At 45.2% G+C, this 16388-nt stretch overlaps 1 protein-coding gene and 1 pseudogene across 1 annotated transcript; both read left to right on the top strand.

The window, feature by feature from the left end:
- Window positions 1-9464: 9464 nt before the first annotated feature.
- Window positions 9465-9959, top strand: LOC118985135 (ferritin heavy chain-like; annotated as a pseudogene).
- Window positions 9960-14818: 4859 nt separating this feature from the next.
- On the top strand, window positions 14819-15364 carry LOC118985134 (ferritin heavy chain-like). Its single transcript, XM_037043459.1, has one exon. It carries the CDS (start codon window positions 14819-14821, stop codon window positions 15362-15364), a length of 546 nt encoding a protein of 181 aa, XP_036899354.1.
- The last annotated feature ends 1024 nt before the right edge of the window (window positions 15365-16388 follow it).

Genomic DNA, 16388 nt, shown 5'->3' with positions numbered 1-16388 from the left:
CTTAACTGAGAGAAGGGAGATTTTACTTTTACTTCTAATTTACTCACTATCTAGATATGAGAATTCTTTGGGCCTTTGAGTTATTTCTTCCCAAATAATAAATAAAAAAATAAGACCTCTTAGAAATACCTAATAAATAATGATCTATTCAAGGAAAATTGCTGTAGTAATACACACTCGCTAATAGAACAGGACTTTCAAAAGAGTATGTTAGTTAAAAAGTTAAATGATCACCTTAAAACTCTGATCACATATTTGCTTCTCAGTCATAACCACACACAAAGATTATATTCACCATCAGAAGTGATGTCTTTGAACATGAAGTCTAGTGATAAATAGCTATAATTCCACAAACATCACCCAATTCTTCAAACTCTATTAATAACTTCAGTTCTCACTGTGGACTCTAGATTTTAAATTATGTTTTTGATTAAATGTATTAGTTTCAACAAAAACAAGATAAGCCAGTATATTATTATAAAGTAAGGGCAATTATATAAATTTGTACATTTTGTAACTTTAATGAAAAATCCAACTCATTTAGTTTGATGAGCATAGATGGGTTTTTTGTTACTTCAACCAATATAGAATTTTGTATCTCTTTTAAAAAAGGAAAATAAATAGATCAGTACTATTTGGGGATTTTGTACAACCAGGAAAAGAAAGGCTGACACAGCTAGCATTGAGGATGTGATACTGAAATCATGTTTGCATACATACAGTCACTTTCTTTTCACATCTCAGAGCCACTGAATCGCTGCTTCTTGGCCATGGCAGTTTGATTATTTTCCATGGTGGCATCTGCTTTTCTACAACTTGATGGACTTAAGCACCCAAGACAGATGCATGTATTTGTTCTCCAAATGACTTCACGGTAGCTGTTTGAAGGCAATTGAGGCCGAATCCCTGAAGGTCTTGCTTTCTTTTAATAACCCATACAGTTTGTATATGTTCCCTTTATTCTTACTGCCCTCAGGCTTCAAATCAGATAAATCATAAGTGTTTTTAACAAATATACTTCAAGTTGATAAACTGTCTTTGCTGAAACCTAAGAGACACACTTATTGTCAAATTTTCCAAGTATACAAATATCTTAAAAACTTAATACTTCACACCTTCACCTCTTTATCTTTCAGTCTTTAGATGTTTTGCCATAGAAGGAGAAATATCTGAATAGATATTTGAATAGAGTTTGCAATTAATACTAAGAGCAGGCTCTATGTGAGGTGAAAATAAGAAAAACTGACCACCATAATACACATTAAAAAGTGTGATGGAAATGTAGTTATTATAATTTTTATTATTTTAAGGTCTTGGCATCCTGCAGACATGGAGTTCACAACTAAAAGCAGATCATCTAGATATACAGAGAAGAGTCCTTGTTGATACTAATGACACTTCTCATAACCTCCTCACTCAGTTCTAGACTTGTTCCTCCAGTGACCTCCACTTTCTCCTCCCACTCATGATCAGTTTCACTTTTCCCTGACAGCAGAGCAGGGCCTCGAGCGTCTCAGTGGCTCGAGCACCTCTCCATCTTTCACTCTTGGAATTTGTTCTCCACTCCCTTTACTCTCTCTCCTGTCTTCATCTTTCAGCCTAGTTCTGGACACTTTCCTTCTGCCCTGTGTACATCTCAGTGTGGAGTGTTGGTGACCTCCTCAATGACCCCCTAGAGGCCTTCACCCTTTTCACCTGACTTGCCAGTCTCTGTCCTCTTAGGCAAGCACAGACTTCAGTTCCCCCTGGCAGGAAACAAAAGGTTTATCTAAATCCTTAAGGAAAGCCCTTAACCATGTGGATGTATTCCTCACCTGCCACCTCATTGGTAGTTTCACTGCTACTCAGTAACCCTTTTTCCCATAAACCTTTCAGTTAACTCATTTGGAAGGAACCAAAGTAGTTGAGAATACCACTGATGTCAAATTGCCCTTAATTCATTCAACAAATTCTCACTATCTAAAAAGGCCCAGGCACTAGTCTAGGGTTTTAGCAAGTACTAGTAAGAGAGACTGCAGGACTATGAGAAGGGTTTTAGGACCTCTGGCTGGGAGCTGGGGATGAAAACCAAAATATACATTTCCTATAATGCAGTATCACAATTGTATTTTCTGTTCACCCTCTAAGTAAGTGTATGATCCATAGTGATGTACTTTCTCATTGTTGAAACTGGTAATTTGTGTTTTCTCTCCTTCTGTCTTCATCTCCTCCTCCTTCTCCTTCTCTCTCTGGTTAGCCTGTCTAGAGATTTATGTTTTATTTGCATGTTCAATTTTCTCAAAGAAACTGGCTTGATTTCATTGATTTGAAAGAGTTTTTGTTTTTTTATTCGTCTTATTTCACTGTTACCCATTCATGTCTTAATAATTTCCCCTTTTCTGCCTCACTTGGGATTATTGTAGTCTTTTTCTACTTTTTAAGGTTAAAAGTTAGGTAATAGATTTGAGACCTTTTCTCTTTTCAAATACAGGGATTCGACGATATGAGTAAACGTGCAAGGACTGTTTTAACCTACAGATATGGATAGGCTGAGTTTTTGTTGATGTTCAATTGCAAATAATTTCTTTTCCAACACTTGGATTGTTTGAAATGTATTATTAGCTTCCAAATATTTGAGTGTTTTTCAGATATCTTTATGTAATTATTTCTAATCCAATTTCATTGTGATCAGAGAACATTTCATGATATGAATAATGTTATATTTATTGAATGTTGTATGGTAGCTTAGGATATGCTCTATTTTGGTAAGTGTTCTACATGCACTTGAAAAAATATGCTACTAAGGAATATGTTTGTAAAGTTTCTTCACTCTGACTCTATGACTTTCCTTTTACATGAGTATGATTTCTTCTTTTTAATTATTTTTCTTCTCCTGATTGTAACAAATGATACCCAGTGGTGGCCTGCAGAGTAAACTCTGGTTTCTGGAATCTGTGAATGTATTGGATATTTTTTTTAAAAGTGGGTATATTCATTCTTAAATACTTAAGAAATGATCACTGAATCATGTTCATAAACTAAACAGACATTATTTGCACACACATGCACCCACACAAGAAAGAATGTCATTAGGAAACCCGAAATTATGAGGGATTCTTGAAAGACAGGACAAGCAGAGGCTACCAGATTGGTTAATGCAGAGAATTTGAAACAACTACAGTAGAAAACCTGATCACATTCAGAGAAAGTCGAAGAAGAGAGTAAATGAAATTGCAGCACTGTAGAGGATTCTTGGTCAACTGTGAGATTAAAGAGTTACTGTGTGAACAGCAAGCCTGCTTCACCCTGCCCTGCTCTAACCCTCCCCCAGCCCTAGTTACACAGGGCAGTATGCAACTGTGGCATCTGACCCTTTTCATCTCCCCAAACTACACTCCAAAGACAGTGAACGAGCTTAAGGCAATTACAGACCTGCAGAGACGGGGAACAATAGGACACATCTACGTAGAAGTAAAAGGTATTAGTCTCCCAATGTCAGAAATATATTTATTTTGTCCACAGGGAGTGTCCCTTTCCTGCCTATAAGCCATGCCGTGTGTCCTCAAAGGAAAACCCACTGAGTAATTCAGCACCCTCCCACCTTCCCTTACAGCAGAAGCCCTGCAGTGAAATGCACCTCACAATGCCAGATCATACACCTGCTCATTATCTGGGTTGACCACATGAATCCTTTATGCCTAAGTATGCAGGAACACAGGTTTGCCAAATGTATGAGCAAGAGAAAAGAAGAAAAGACAAGGAATACACAGAACTATTTCTGGGCAGGGGGAACCCAGATATAACACAGGAAACGGGAGAGAATTTTACCAAAGATTCAAATTCATATTCTCAGAACTTTAAAGGAAGAAAATGGATACATATATAATAAAAATGTCTCCTATAGAAGGTGTTAGAGGACAGATAAATTCCTTGAAACATAGACATATTCTTGCAAAATTGAAAATATTTAATGTCAACAGTTGAGAACAGATTCTCCCCACCTCACCCAGTCTGTGATGGAACCTGAAACAAGCTGCTGGTGCACTGCCCGCCTGTACAATCCACGTCCTCACTTCCTCTTTGTCCCTCCCCCTCACAGGGATCCTCCTAGCACCCTCTCCTGAACACTCGCGAGAATTGGTCACTTTATCTGCCTTCAGGTCCCACCTTCCCTTTTCCGGTTCCATCTCAGAGCCAACCACCAGTCGCCTGCTGCAGACTCTGGAGCACCACCCCTCTGCAGTGCCGCTGACTCACCTGGGGACTCTCCGAGGCTACCAGGCAAGTCCAGCTCCCGCTTCCACGACTTCTTCGCTTTGGTGCCCCCACCCTGCACCTGCGCTACCAGACATGGCGACCGCACTGCCGCCCAGCCATGTGGGTCAGAACTGCCACACCGAGTGTGAGGCCGCCATCAACAACCAGGTCAACTTGGAGCTGTACATCTCCTACGTGCACGTGTCCATGGCCTGCTACTTCGACCGTGGAGATGCGGCCTTGAAGCACTTCAGGCTGTTCTTCCTGCAGCAGTCGAAGAAGGAGGTGGACCTCGCGGAATATCTGTTGGAGCTGCAGAGCCAGTGTGCTGGCAACCCCCACCTGCGCCACATCCCCAGGCCTGCAGAAGAGAACTGGGAGAATGGCCCGAGGGTCATGGAGTGTGCCTTGCACCTGGCCAAGAGAGTGCACCAGAGCCTGCTGAAGCTGCACCAGCTGGTCACCGAGAAGCACGGCCAGAACTGTCACTTCCTGGAGTGTGACTACCTGCGTGAACAAGCGATGTTCATCCAAGAGTTGGGGGAGCACATCACCACCCTGGGCAAGCGGGGCGGGCCCGGAAGATAGCCTGGCAGAGTCCCTCTCTGACAAGCTCACTCTGCAGGACAGCAAGGACTGAGCCTGGACTGCCTTCCCCATAGCCAGCCCCCGGGGTGATTTGCCCTGGTCACCGTGCAGAGCTTGCCTATTGCCATATTGCCCTAGGAAACATTCAGTTAAGTTTTTATGTCTGAATGATTTCATTACTGCCTAAAGTTATTAGTTTCTAAATAATTAAAGTTGTTTCATTTCTTCGTGTGTGCCAAAGTGTCACCTTGTGTTAAAATAAGTGTGCAGGAGTCTCTCACTCACCCATGCCCCCATCTTGTGCAATGTGAGATCTCAATGGGTGGGGGGAGGCGTTGTCTCGTGCGACCCTGGATAGAAGGAGATACTCCGTGGATCCTAGATGGAGTGATGGGGTATTCCTTGGTTCCCTGGGTGGAGGGGGGAGGTAATTCCTGGACACTGGATGGAGGGAGGGGCATTTCTTGGTACCCTGGATTGATGGAGGGAGAAGTTCTTCCCTGGGGCTGTAGACAGAGATTAGAGGTTTCTGTGAGACCCTGGATGGAGGGAGGAGGCATACCTTTCACTGTTTATGGAGTTAGGGGGCATGCCCTGGATTCTGGACGGAGGGAGTGGGTACACCTTGGGATCCCGGAGGGAGGGGATTTTCAGTGTAACCCCACATTAGGCATATCGCACTCATTTTCACCAGGGCCATGTGAGCCTAGTGGTCACCTTCAAAGGCCCAGAGGTGATTTTAGGACTGTATAAATGTTACTACTCCTTAACTGTTTAGCCAGAGCTCAGCGGTGCCACAGGGTAGAAGTAAGTGCCGAGCTGGATAAAACAAGGTGGAAGGCTGGATTCCGCCTGCAGATCCTGTGTTTGCCACCTGTGTGCTAGAATGCAGGAGGACTTATTCCCTGGATGGTGGATGGAGAGAGAGGGTATTCCCTGGGACTGTGGATGGGGAGAGGGGGTATCCCTGGACGCTGTAATGTGTGAGGTGTTATTCCTTGAACCTTCAAGGAGATTGGGCCTGTTCTGTCCAACAGTGAATGAGGAAGAGATATTTGACAGCCTCTTCCGCAAAGTGGGAATTTGGAGAAATAATGAGACATGATGAAAAATAACAAAATAAAGCTTTTAATGAGGCCTTCAAACATTTTAACTAGTGTCCCTCAGCCCCTACTCTGTGAAATTCAGTGTCTAAGCAGTTAAACAGTCTTTGCCCCGAAGGAGCACATGGTGCAGCCAAACTTTCCAAACTACCCAGAGAGGAATCCGGATCAGAGTGCCACTGGCTGCTAATTACGAGATGTGTGCTTGCTGGAGCATGTTGCTGACTCTCAAATTCACAGCTTCTTCATCTGCAAAATATGGCTGGTGATGGCAAAAAGTTAACGGAGAGAGTATCTGTTACAGTGAGGCAATACAGTGTCAACAGCCCAGAGACATGTGATATTAAGGACTGATCAAGATAATACTGATTTTGGATTGCTATCACTTTTCACTGCTGCTTTATTAAATAAGTTTTATACATATGCAAACACACACAGAGTAAGTCACCAACTGCTTTTACTCATGATCTGCTTCCTTATAAATATATCATCAAGCTTACTGCATATGTTAATTGTTAAAGAAAAGATTATATAGAACATTGAATAACACTTAGCTGCAAAAAAGAGTATGTGAGGAGTTTGTGGGACAGGTTTTTATATTAGGACGTATAAAAATACCTGGCATATCATATGTACTCAAGAGAAATTTGTTGAATGAATGAATGAATGAATGAAAACTCATCACTGACACTGAGTCAGAACTTATTGTCTAATATCAGCGGTGTAACTATTAGTTCTGTAGCACTTTTAAATGAGGAAAAGAACTGAAACACAAAACAGAGCTTCCAAAATTATGACACTACAAGTTTTACTTGTTTACTCTGCATTTATTATGAATGACACTGTGATGGATAATTTTATATATCAACATGACTGGACCAGGGGAAACACAGATATTAAACCAAACATTATTCTGTGTGTGCCTGTCAGGGTGTTATTCCGTGAGCATAATATTTATTTATTTGTTTGTTTATTTTTATTGTTGTTCAAGTACAGTTATCTGTTTTTTACTCCCTTCACAGCCCACCCCCAAACCTCCCTACCTCCCTCCCATTTCCACCCCCTCTTGTTTTTGCCCGTGTGTTCTTTATACTTGTTCCTGCAAACCCTTGAGATTAATATTAAAAACAGTCCCCTGAGTAAAGCAGATGGCCTTAGCAACTGAGGGTGGGCCTCATTTAATCAGTTGAAGGCCTGGATAAAACAAAAATGCTGACCCAACTCTGAGGAAGAAGGAACTCCTCATTCTCAACTGTGTTTGAGTGGGGAACACTGTTTCTCCCCTGCCTTCAACTTCACTTCTTGGGTCTTGAACTTATTGGCCTTTGGACTCAACCTGCAACATCAGCTCTGCTGGGTCTCAAGCTCACCAAATGCAGATTTGGGGACTTTTGAGCCTTCATAACCACATGACACAATTCTTTACTTTACAGACAGACAGACAGACAGACAAATAGATAATATTCTACCAGTTCTGTTTCTCTGGAGAACCCTGACTTACACTAATACACTATAAACACTGAGCACGAACATTTCAAGGAAACATTATCTTACAGTCTTATATTCATATATTGTTTAAAACCATGAACTTCTCTTACAGTTTCTCATTATGGGTGTATATTTAGTTTTATACTCCTCAATAAAGAAAAAGTGGAGGGAATACTTTTGTTTATACATATGTCTATTTCCTTCAGGGAATTTTGAGGTTCCCAGCCCATGCTTATTTATCCATGTCCCTGAGAAGAGATAGTTTTCCAACCTTAGGTAGAGTAAAATTATAAGGATGAGTTATTATATAATACAGGAACATAATGAGAAACATTCTATAAAATCACGGTTTCTTCTGTTTAAACAGATTCTTACAGTGAGGTCTACAATGAAATCTCCCAAAGAAATTTAGAAAGTCCACAATTACATTAAGACTAAACACTGGTGTAAGGAAATATAGATCGAACTTTTACATCCTTGAGAAGCTGATCATGTAGTTCTTTTTTGTAACCAAAATGTGTTTATTGGGATGGTCCCTCACTTTTCTTGATTTGGGGTGCTTTCAGTGCTACTTCCTCCTGAAAGAGCATCCTCTGTAAGCCTTGCTTTTGCTCCTGTACACTGACAGGGGACAATGGAGCAGACAACACACAAAACTACCATTTGTGCATGACTGAAGACGTCGCTGATGATACATTTCTCATCCATAAAGTAGGAATTGCAGATCTACACCAGGGGGTTCTTCTTGTGTTTCTTCTTCTCCTCTTCAGGAGAGGGATGAAAGAGATCCTTAGCAAGAGTCAGGATGTCCTGGGGAGGTGCTCCCCACGAATAAGGTGGTCATGTAGCTCTTTTCTAGGTCTAATGTATGATTCTATCAGTACAATCAACACATCTAATAGACTCTGTTATTATTCCATTTTTACATAATCAACCAATTGAATACCTCTAAAACTGATTAGATAAGTTTGCAAGGTGATATCTGATCCTTTGTTGTCTTCACAAACACTGAATGAGGCTGGACTGCTTGGAGGAGAGCTGGGGGGGGGGAGATATGGGGAAAACTGTAATAGAATAACAATAAAATACTTAATAAAAGTTAAGTAGCATAAGTTTCCAAAGAGAAATAGACAACCCCAAAAACGTACAGTAATGGAAACTGTGGGAATAAACCTTTAACTGAAAGCAGGCATTTTATTCACAATCATCAACCATGTGAGAGCCCTTATGATGTGCTGTCACTCTATGTTGTGTCTTGAGAGCAGACCCACGTTTGATGTACACTCCACTCCACTTGAGGCCCTGCTCTGCTGTCAGGGAAATGTGAAACTGATCATGAGTGGGAGGAGAAAGGGGAGATCCCTGGAGGAACGAGGTCTAGGAAGTCAGTAGGGCTGTCGGAACTGTCCTCTTGTCCATTCGAAGTCATTCAAACAAAGCCTTGAGGTGTTATGTTACCACTGATACCACAAAACAGCTTTGTTTAATGAAACAATCACATTAGGGCAATATACTTGTAAGTTGCTCAAAGAAAACATGCAGGTGATTAACTCAAAACAGTTGCAGTTTTATTCCTGAAGAACATTCTAAATGTCATACCTGCCACATGCCCAGCTCTGAGAGGCCCTGTCAGCCAGACTGGCATGGAACTTGGAAAGTGTCCATGTAGTTGTCCCCATTGGGCCCACCTAACACACCCCCACCAACATGGCCATGACCTGACCCCAACCCCCAAGTCCTGCCCTGGTACCGAATCCTGACTCACCCGTCCCTCAACACTGTCGATTGTGTCGCTTTTTCAGGTCCCACATCAGAGCCAACTGCAGGGCCTCAGGGCTGACACGTGAGCACACCTGTGTTGGCCCCACTGCAGAACACTCCTGGGCCCCACAACCTCCACAGTCACCCCTGCCATAGCCCACCCAGCAACCTCGGATTCTGCACTGCCTGAGTCGTGCTGCCCCAGGAATGTGCCTGAAGACATGGAGATGCTGCCCAGGCCCTTGGTTGTGTGCCAGAACTAGCAACCTGAGTGTGAGGCCGTGGTAAACAACGAACATCAACCACATCAACATACACTTCCACGCCTCCTACGTGTACTCGTCCATAGCCTTCTACTTAGACCTTGAGGACCTGGCCCTGAAGCACTTCAGCCAGTTCTACCTGCAGAGGTCCAACAAGGAGAAGGAGCAGGCAGAGGGGCTGATGTGGCTGTAGAACCAGCTCGTGGGCCGAATCCGCCTGCAGGACATCAGCAGTCCTCCCTGGGATGAATGGGAGAGTGGCCTGAGCGCCATGCATTGTGCCTTGCACCTGGCGAAGAAAGTGAACCAGAGCCTGCTGAGTGTGTACCAGCTGGCCACTGAGAAAGGGGACGGCCACCTGTGCCATTTCCTGGAGAGTCACTACCTGCACCAACAGGTGATGTTCACCAAAGAGTTGGGGGGCCATGTCATGAAGCTGCCCAAGATGGGAGGTCTGGAATCCAGCCTGGCACAGTGCCTCTTTGACAAGCTCACCCTGGGTGACATCAAGAAGAACTGACCATGGACGGCCTTCCCGATAGGTATGCTGATACTTTCCCTCGTCACTGTGCTGAGCATACCTATTGCCATATTGCCCTTCAAAACTTTCACTTAAGGTTTTATGTTCCAGTTTTATAGTTTCTTCCAATAAAGTTATTGGCTCCTAAATAAATAACGTTATTTCACTGGTTCAAGAATGTTAAACCCAAACCTTCTACATAATACAACAGGTATGTAGGAGTCTCTCTTTCCAACCACCCCCATTGCTTGCTGATCAGGATCTCCGTGGATGGGAGGGCATATTCTCTGGAACCATAGATAGAGGGATAGAGTATTCTTTGGGAAGCTGGGTAGAGGGAACAGATGTTCTGTGGGACACAGCATGAAGGGAGGGCATATCCCTGGGACCATAGGTAGAAAGGAGTTATTCCCAGGAACCTGGATGGAAGGAGTGGGTAGTCACTGATCCCTTGAGGAGGGTGGGGCTATTCCTGGGATAGTAGATAGAGATTGGGGTGGGGGGTGGATCCTGAGACCGTGTATTGAGGGAGAGATTAGTTCCTGTGCCCTGAATGGAGGGAAGAGTTATACTGTGGAAACTGGATAAAGGGAGGGGCTAATCCTGAGAACATGGATGGAGTGGGGAGGTATTCCTTTGCACCATATATTGAGGGAGGAGATATTCCCTGATACTTGGAGAAGGGTGGGGTATTCGGAGAGATAATTGGTGGAGCTAGGTGGTCTTGGGACCCTGGACGGAGGGAGAGAGAATACCCTGGGCCCTGAATGGAGGAAGGAGGTGTTTTGTGGACCCTGGGTGGAGGGAGGGGGCATACTCAAGAACCCTGCATAAAGGGAGGGCATTGCCTGGGGTACTGAATGGAAGGAGAAGTTATTCCCTGTTCACTGGACAGAGTTAAGAGGCATTCCCTGGACCCTGGATTCAGGAAGAAGGAATTCTCTGGGCTGTGAATGGAGGCAGGAGGTATTCCCTTGGCCCTGTATGGAGAGAGATGTTATTCTGGGGGCTTAAATGGAGGGGAGAGGTATTTCCTGGGCCTTGAATGGAGGGAAGATCATTCAGTGAGACTCTCTTCCACGTGGAGTATTCCCTAGACCGTGGATGGATGAGATTGTGTTTTTTGGCCCCAGATTGAGTGAGGAGGCATTCCCTGGGCCCTGGATGGAGGGAAGGTATACCCCTGGATGCTGGGTGGAGTGAGGTGTTATTCCCTGAACCCTGCTGGAAGTTGGGGCTATTCTTTTGGACACTGCATGATGGACAAGCATTGTTTGGGCTTCAGGAGGGAGTGAGGGAATATTACCTGGACCCTGGGTGGAGGGAGGAAGTATGCCGTAGGCCCTGAATGGAAGGAGAAGTTATTTCCTGGACCCTGAATGGAGGGTGGGGTCATTCTGTGGAACCTATGTTGGAGGGATTGGTAAATCCCTGGGTCTGAGATGGAGGGTGGGTGTTTTCCCTGGGCTCGGAATTGGGGGAGAATGCATTCATTCGACACTGGATGGGGGAAGGAAGAATACCCAGGTTCCTGGTTGAAGTGCCTGGGTATTCATTGAATCCTAGAGGAGTGTGGAACTATTTTGTGGGACCCAGGATGGAGGGAGGGCATATTACATGGAAGCTGGATAGAGGAAGGTCGTATTACCTGGATCCTGAATGGACAGAGCAGGGGTGCCCTGGACCCTGGGTGAAGTGAGAGGTTATTCCTTGGGACCCTGGGAAATGCAGAATTCATCTTGTCCCTAGAAACCCTGTGGTATATGGCAGGGGTTGATCAGATGAATGGTCTGGGGCCATGGTGAAAACAGATGCATGTCCATGCTGAAAATACAAAGCCTGGCCTTAAAATTATTGCTGAGCTTCCTTCTGGAGAAACAATAAAGAGAGTGAGACTGGGCAAGAAGTATAGGGTTCTTACATTTTACCTGAAGGTTTTTAGTTTACTATAGTACACAAATGTTAATGTTTCTTAACAATACCTGTGTACAAAGATGAAGACCCCAGAAGCCATCTTGGCAGGGTACTGATGCGGACCCTGGCACACACAGTCCCTGTGTTGTGGCCGTGAGGAACAAATTCACATGGCCTACAGAAGTCCTGTGGAGAAAAAGGGACAGCGTAGCCACTCTCTCAGTGAGAGAGAGGGCCGGGACCCCTGCCTTGACAGGCTTTTACTGCTTACCTGGGTACATCACATCCAGGATGGTCCTCCTTTACTATGTACAGGTTCCCTGCAAGTGATTGGTTTTTACAGATAACAAAGGAAAGAATGTGGCTAAAATTTCAAAGAGAAGGAAGTGGCACATCAAGGGGGGAAAGTGTTTGAACTGTTTACACTCCATCCATTTGAGGTTTAGCAGAGATATTTGGAAGTTACTTTAAAGACATGCAATAAGCATTATCTGCCTCAATTCCGAGTGAGGGAGCTTTAGCAAAAGCAAGCCTCATAGCTGCCTAGGTACAATGTAGGCCTGATTCCCCACTGGAGAGCCTATCAGTGGGCTAGGATCCTGTGTGTCAACTGGTTCCCCACTGGATATTCTGAGTCAGTGGCTGGGTTATATTCCTAACACCACACAGAATGGTTCCCTATAGAGTACCACTTCCACAACCTATCACTGAGCAAATGCAATGATAGCTGACCCTTAGGCTGGCTTTCCCAGAAACCTGAGAGTGTCTTCCCAAGGTCCCCATGCTGGTCATGAATATTAACCACTCAAAACATCCAAACAGAATTTTTTGCTCCATATGCCCTCTTTCTTTCATTAGCACAACATGATCTTCCAAATGCAAACTATATCCATAGGACTGAAAAGTACAAACTCAAGGCTGACAGTCAAATTCCTGGTATTGATCATGAAGTAGCATAAATTCCCCTGCATGTTATCAGTGACTCAGTGCTTTCAAGAATGTAGAGGGAGGGGGAGAGCTGAAGCTGGGAAACCAGTTAGGAGATCTTGTAGCTGGTTCCAGGTGAAAGGCAATGGGGGTTGAACTATGGTGCTGACTGAGAAAATGAAGCAATATGGGGAAATTCCACATGGATTGGACGTGCTGATAAGCTCTGCTTATGCAGGAAGGGTGAAGAGTGAGAGATTTGGAAAATAATCTAGGTTGTGGTGATTAGAATTGAATACCTGGATTGATGGTAGCACTGTTTATTAATTTGAGGACTTTTGTCCAGGGGTGGGCCTGCCATATTTCGTAAAACCTGAAATGCCCATTAGAGGTCCAAGTGGAACCACCATGTAGATAACTGTGAGGCCCTTATAGACCCAGTGCTCCAGTTTGTGTCGGGGGCTGGGTGTGCAGGCACCCTGGGCTTAGCAGGTACCAGGAATTCATACACACAGCAACAAACATGTCTTCAGTGTAAATTCTATTGTTTACCCACTCTAGGCACAATGACATTCTTATCAATTAGGAAAGGGGGGTAACACTTCCCAAATCAAAGTTCCAGATCCCAGGCCCAAGGCCCAACCTCTCCAGCAGGCCTTTCTAAAGACAGAGGTGCCAGTCGTGCTATGTGGACTCATTCATGCACAGTAGGTGTTTTTACCCACAGAGGGAACTGATCACCTACCCACTATTGGGATGAGGCTATTACAATAATACCTGTGTTTAAGGTTTGTAAGGAGAAATAGGAACTATTATATACAAGCATATGTCACCAAATGAAACAATCTGGAAGAAATAAATAAATTTTGAGAAACATACAATCTTTCCAAGCTGAATCAGGAAGAAACTGGAAATTTGAACACATGGCTTACAGCTTAAGAAATCAAAGCACTAATTTAAAAGCACAACAAAAATAAAAAAAACTCCCAAAAAACTAAAGCCCTGGGCTCGACGGATCGGTGGTGAATTTTATACAACAGGGGTATCTGACACCTTTACTCACTCCAAACTACACTGCAAAAACAGTGAATCAGCTTAAGACAATTACAAACCTGCGGAGAAGGGAAACAATACAACATATTTACATAGAAGTAAAAAGTATTAGTCTCCCAATGTCAGAAATATCATATTTATTTTGTCCACAGGGAGTGTCCCTTTCCTGCCTATAAGCCATGGCATGTGCCATCAAAGGAAACCCCACTAAGTAATTCAGCACCCTCCCGCCTTCCCTTACAGCAGAAGCCCTGCAGTGAAATGCACCTCACAACGCCAGATCACACCCCTACTCTTTACCTGGGGTGACCACATGAGTGCGTTATGGCTAACTCACAGGTTTGGCAAATGTCTGAGCAAGATTAAAGAGAAAAGACAAGGAATACACAGAACTATTTCTGGGCAGGGGGAACCCAGATGTAACACAGGAAAAGGAAGTGAACTTTACCAAAGATTCAAATTCATATCGTCAGAACTTTAAGGGAAGAAAATGGATATATATAATACAAATGTCTCCTGTAGCAGTAAATAGAGGACAATGACCTTGCAAGATAGACATGTTCTTGCAAAATTGAAAACATTAAATGTCAAGATGCCAGAACAAATTCTCCACGCCACAGCCAGGCTGTGATGGAACCTTGAACATGTTGCTAGTGCACTGCCGACTCCCCTCCCCTCCCAGCAACCCTCTTTGCCACTCCCACCTGCCCCAGGGATCCTCCTAGCACCCTCTCCTGAACACTCGCGAGAATTGCTCACGTGTTCCATCTTCAGGATTCACCTTCCCTTTTCCGGTTCCATCTCAGAGCCAACCACCAGTCGCCTGCTGCAGACGCTGGAGCACCAGCCCTCTGCAGTGCCTCTGACTCACCTGGGGACTCTCGGAGGCTACCAGGCAAGTCCAGCTCCCGCTTCCACGACTTCTTCGCTTTGGTGCCCCCCACCCTGCACGTGCGCTACCAGACATGGCAACCGCATGGCCGCCCTTGCCTGTGTGTGAGAACTACCACCCCGAGTGTGAGGCCGCCATCAACAACCAGGTCAACTTGGAGCTGCACGCCTCCTACGTGTACATGTCCATGGCCTGCTACTTCGACCGTGGAGACGCGGCCTTGAAGCACTTCAGCTTCTTCTTCCTGCAGCAGTCGAAGAAGGAGATGGAGCACGCGGATTATCTGTTGGGGCTGCAGAACCGGCGAGCAGGCAACCCCCACCTGTGGAACATCCCAGAACCTGAGGACGAGAACTGGGAGAATGGCCTGAAGGTCATGGAGTGCGCCTTGCACCTGGCCAAGAGAGTGCACCAGAGCATGCTGAGTCTGTACCAGCTGGTCGCCGAGAAGCACGGCCAGAACTGTCACTTCCTGGAGTGTGACTACCTGCGTGAACAAGCGATGTTCATCCAAGAATTGGGGGAGCACATCACCACCCTGGGCAAGCGGGGGGGCCCGGAAGATAGCCTGGCAGAGTCCCTCTCTGACAAGCTCACTCTGCAGGACAGCAAGAACTGAGCCTGGACTGCCTTCCCCATAGCCAGCCCCGGGGTGACTTGCCCTGGTCACCGTGCAGAGCCTGCCTATTGCCATATTGCCCTACGAAAAGTTCAGTTAAGTCTTTTTGTTTGAATGTTGTCATTACTTCCTAAAGTGACAGATTACTAAATAATTAAAGTAGTTTCATTGCTTTGTGTGTGCAAACAGTCCCGTTTTGTTTTAAAACAAGTGTGCAGGAGTCTCTCTCTCACACACATGGCCCACCATGTGCAGTTTGAGATCCCCATGGGTGGCGGAGGGGATGTCTCGTGGGAGCCTGGAGGGAGGGAGGTGTTCCATGGATCCTGGATGGAGGGTGGGGGTATTCCCCACGCCCTGAATGAAGGGTGGACTTATTCCCTGGGACCCTGAGTGGAGTGGTGGGGTATTCCCTGCTTCCCTGGATGGAGGGAGAATGTAATTCCTGGACTCCGGACGGAGGGAAGGACATATCTTGGGCCTCTGAATGGATGGAGGGAGAAGGTATTCCCTGAGGCTCTGGATGGATGCAGGAGGCATCCCACGGGGCTCTGCACAGAGGGAGAGGTTTGTGTGGGACCCTGGATGCAGGGGAGAGGTATACACCTCCTGCTTTATAGAGGTAGGGGGTATGCCCGGGACCCTGGATGCAGGGAGGGAGGATCCTGGTGACCCTGAATGGAGGAAAGAGGTATTCCCAGGACTTTGGATGGAGGGAATGGGTACACCATGGGACCATGGAGGGAGAGGGTAGTCTGTGTGACCCTAGATCAGGGGTACCACACTCATTTTCACCAGGGGGCCGCATCAGCCTCAGGGTTGCCTTGAATGGGCTGCACATAATTTCAGGACGGTATAAATGTAACTAATCCCTAACTGTTAAGCCAGGGCTGAGTGCATCCGTCGGGTATAAACAAGGGGCCTGGCTGGATCAAATCAAGGTGGAAGGCCTGATGCAGTCCACCGGCCTTATGTTCGCCAATTGTGCCCTGCATGGAGGGAAGTGGTATTCCCTGGACCCTGC

Source organism: Sturnira hondurensis, unplaced genomic scaffold, assembly GCF_014824575.4.
Source record: "Sturnira hondurensis isolate 20B ecotype Veracruz unplaced genomic scaffold, ASM1482457v3 Scaffold0004091, whole genome shotgun sequence".
NCBI lineage: Eukaryota > Metazoa > Chordata > Mammalia > Chiroptera > Phyllostomidae > Sturnira > Sturnira hondurensis.
Note: the sequence above shows the minus strand (reverse complement) of the source record. Positions and strands in the feature narration are given on the sequence as shown.

What these genes read in the sequence shown, in the direction of transcription:
- LOC118985134 (XM_037043459.1), top strand. Translation starts at nt 14,819, where the DNA reads ATGGCAACCGCATGGCCGCCCTTGCCTGTGTGTGAGAACTACCACCCC.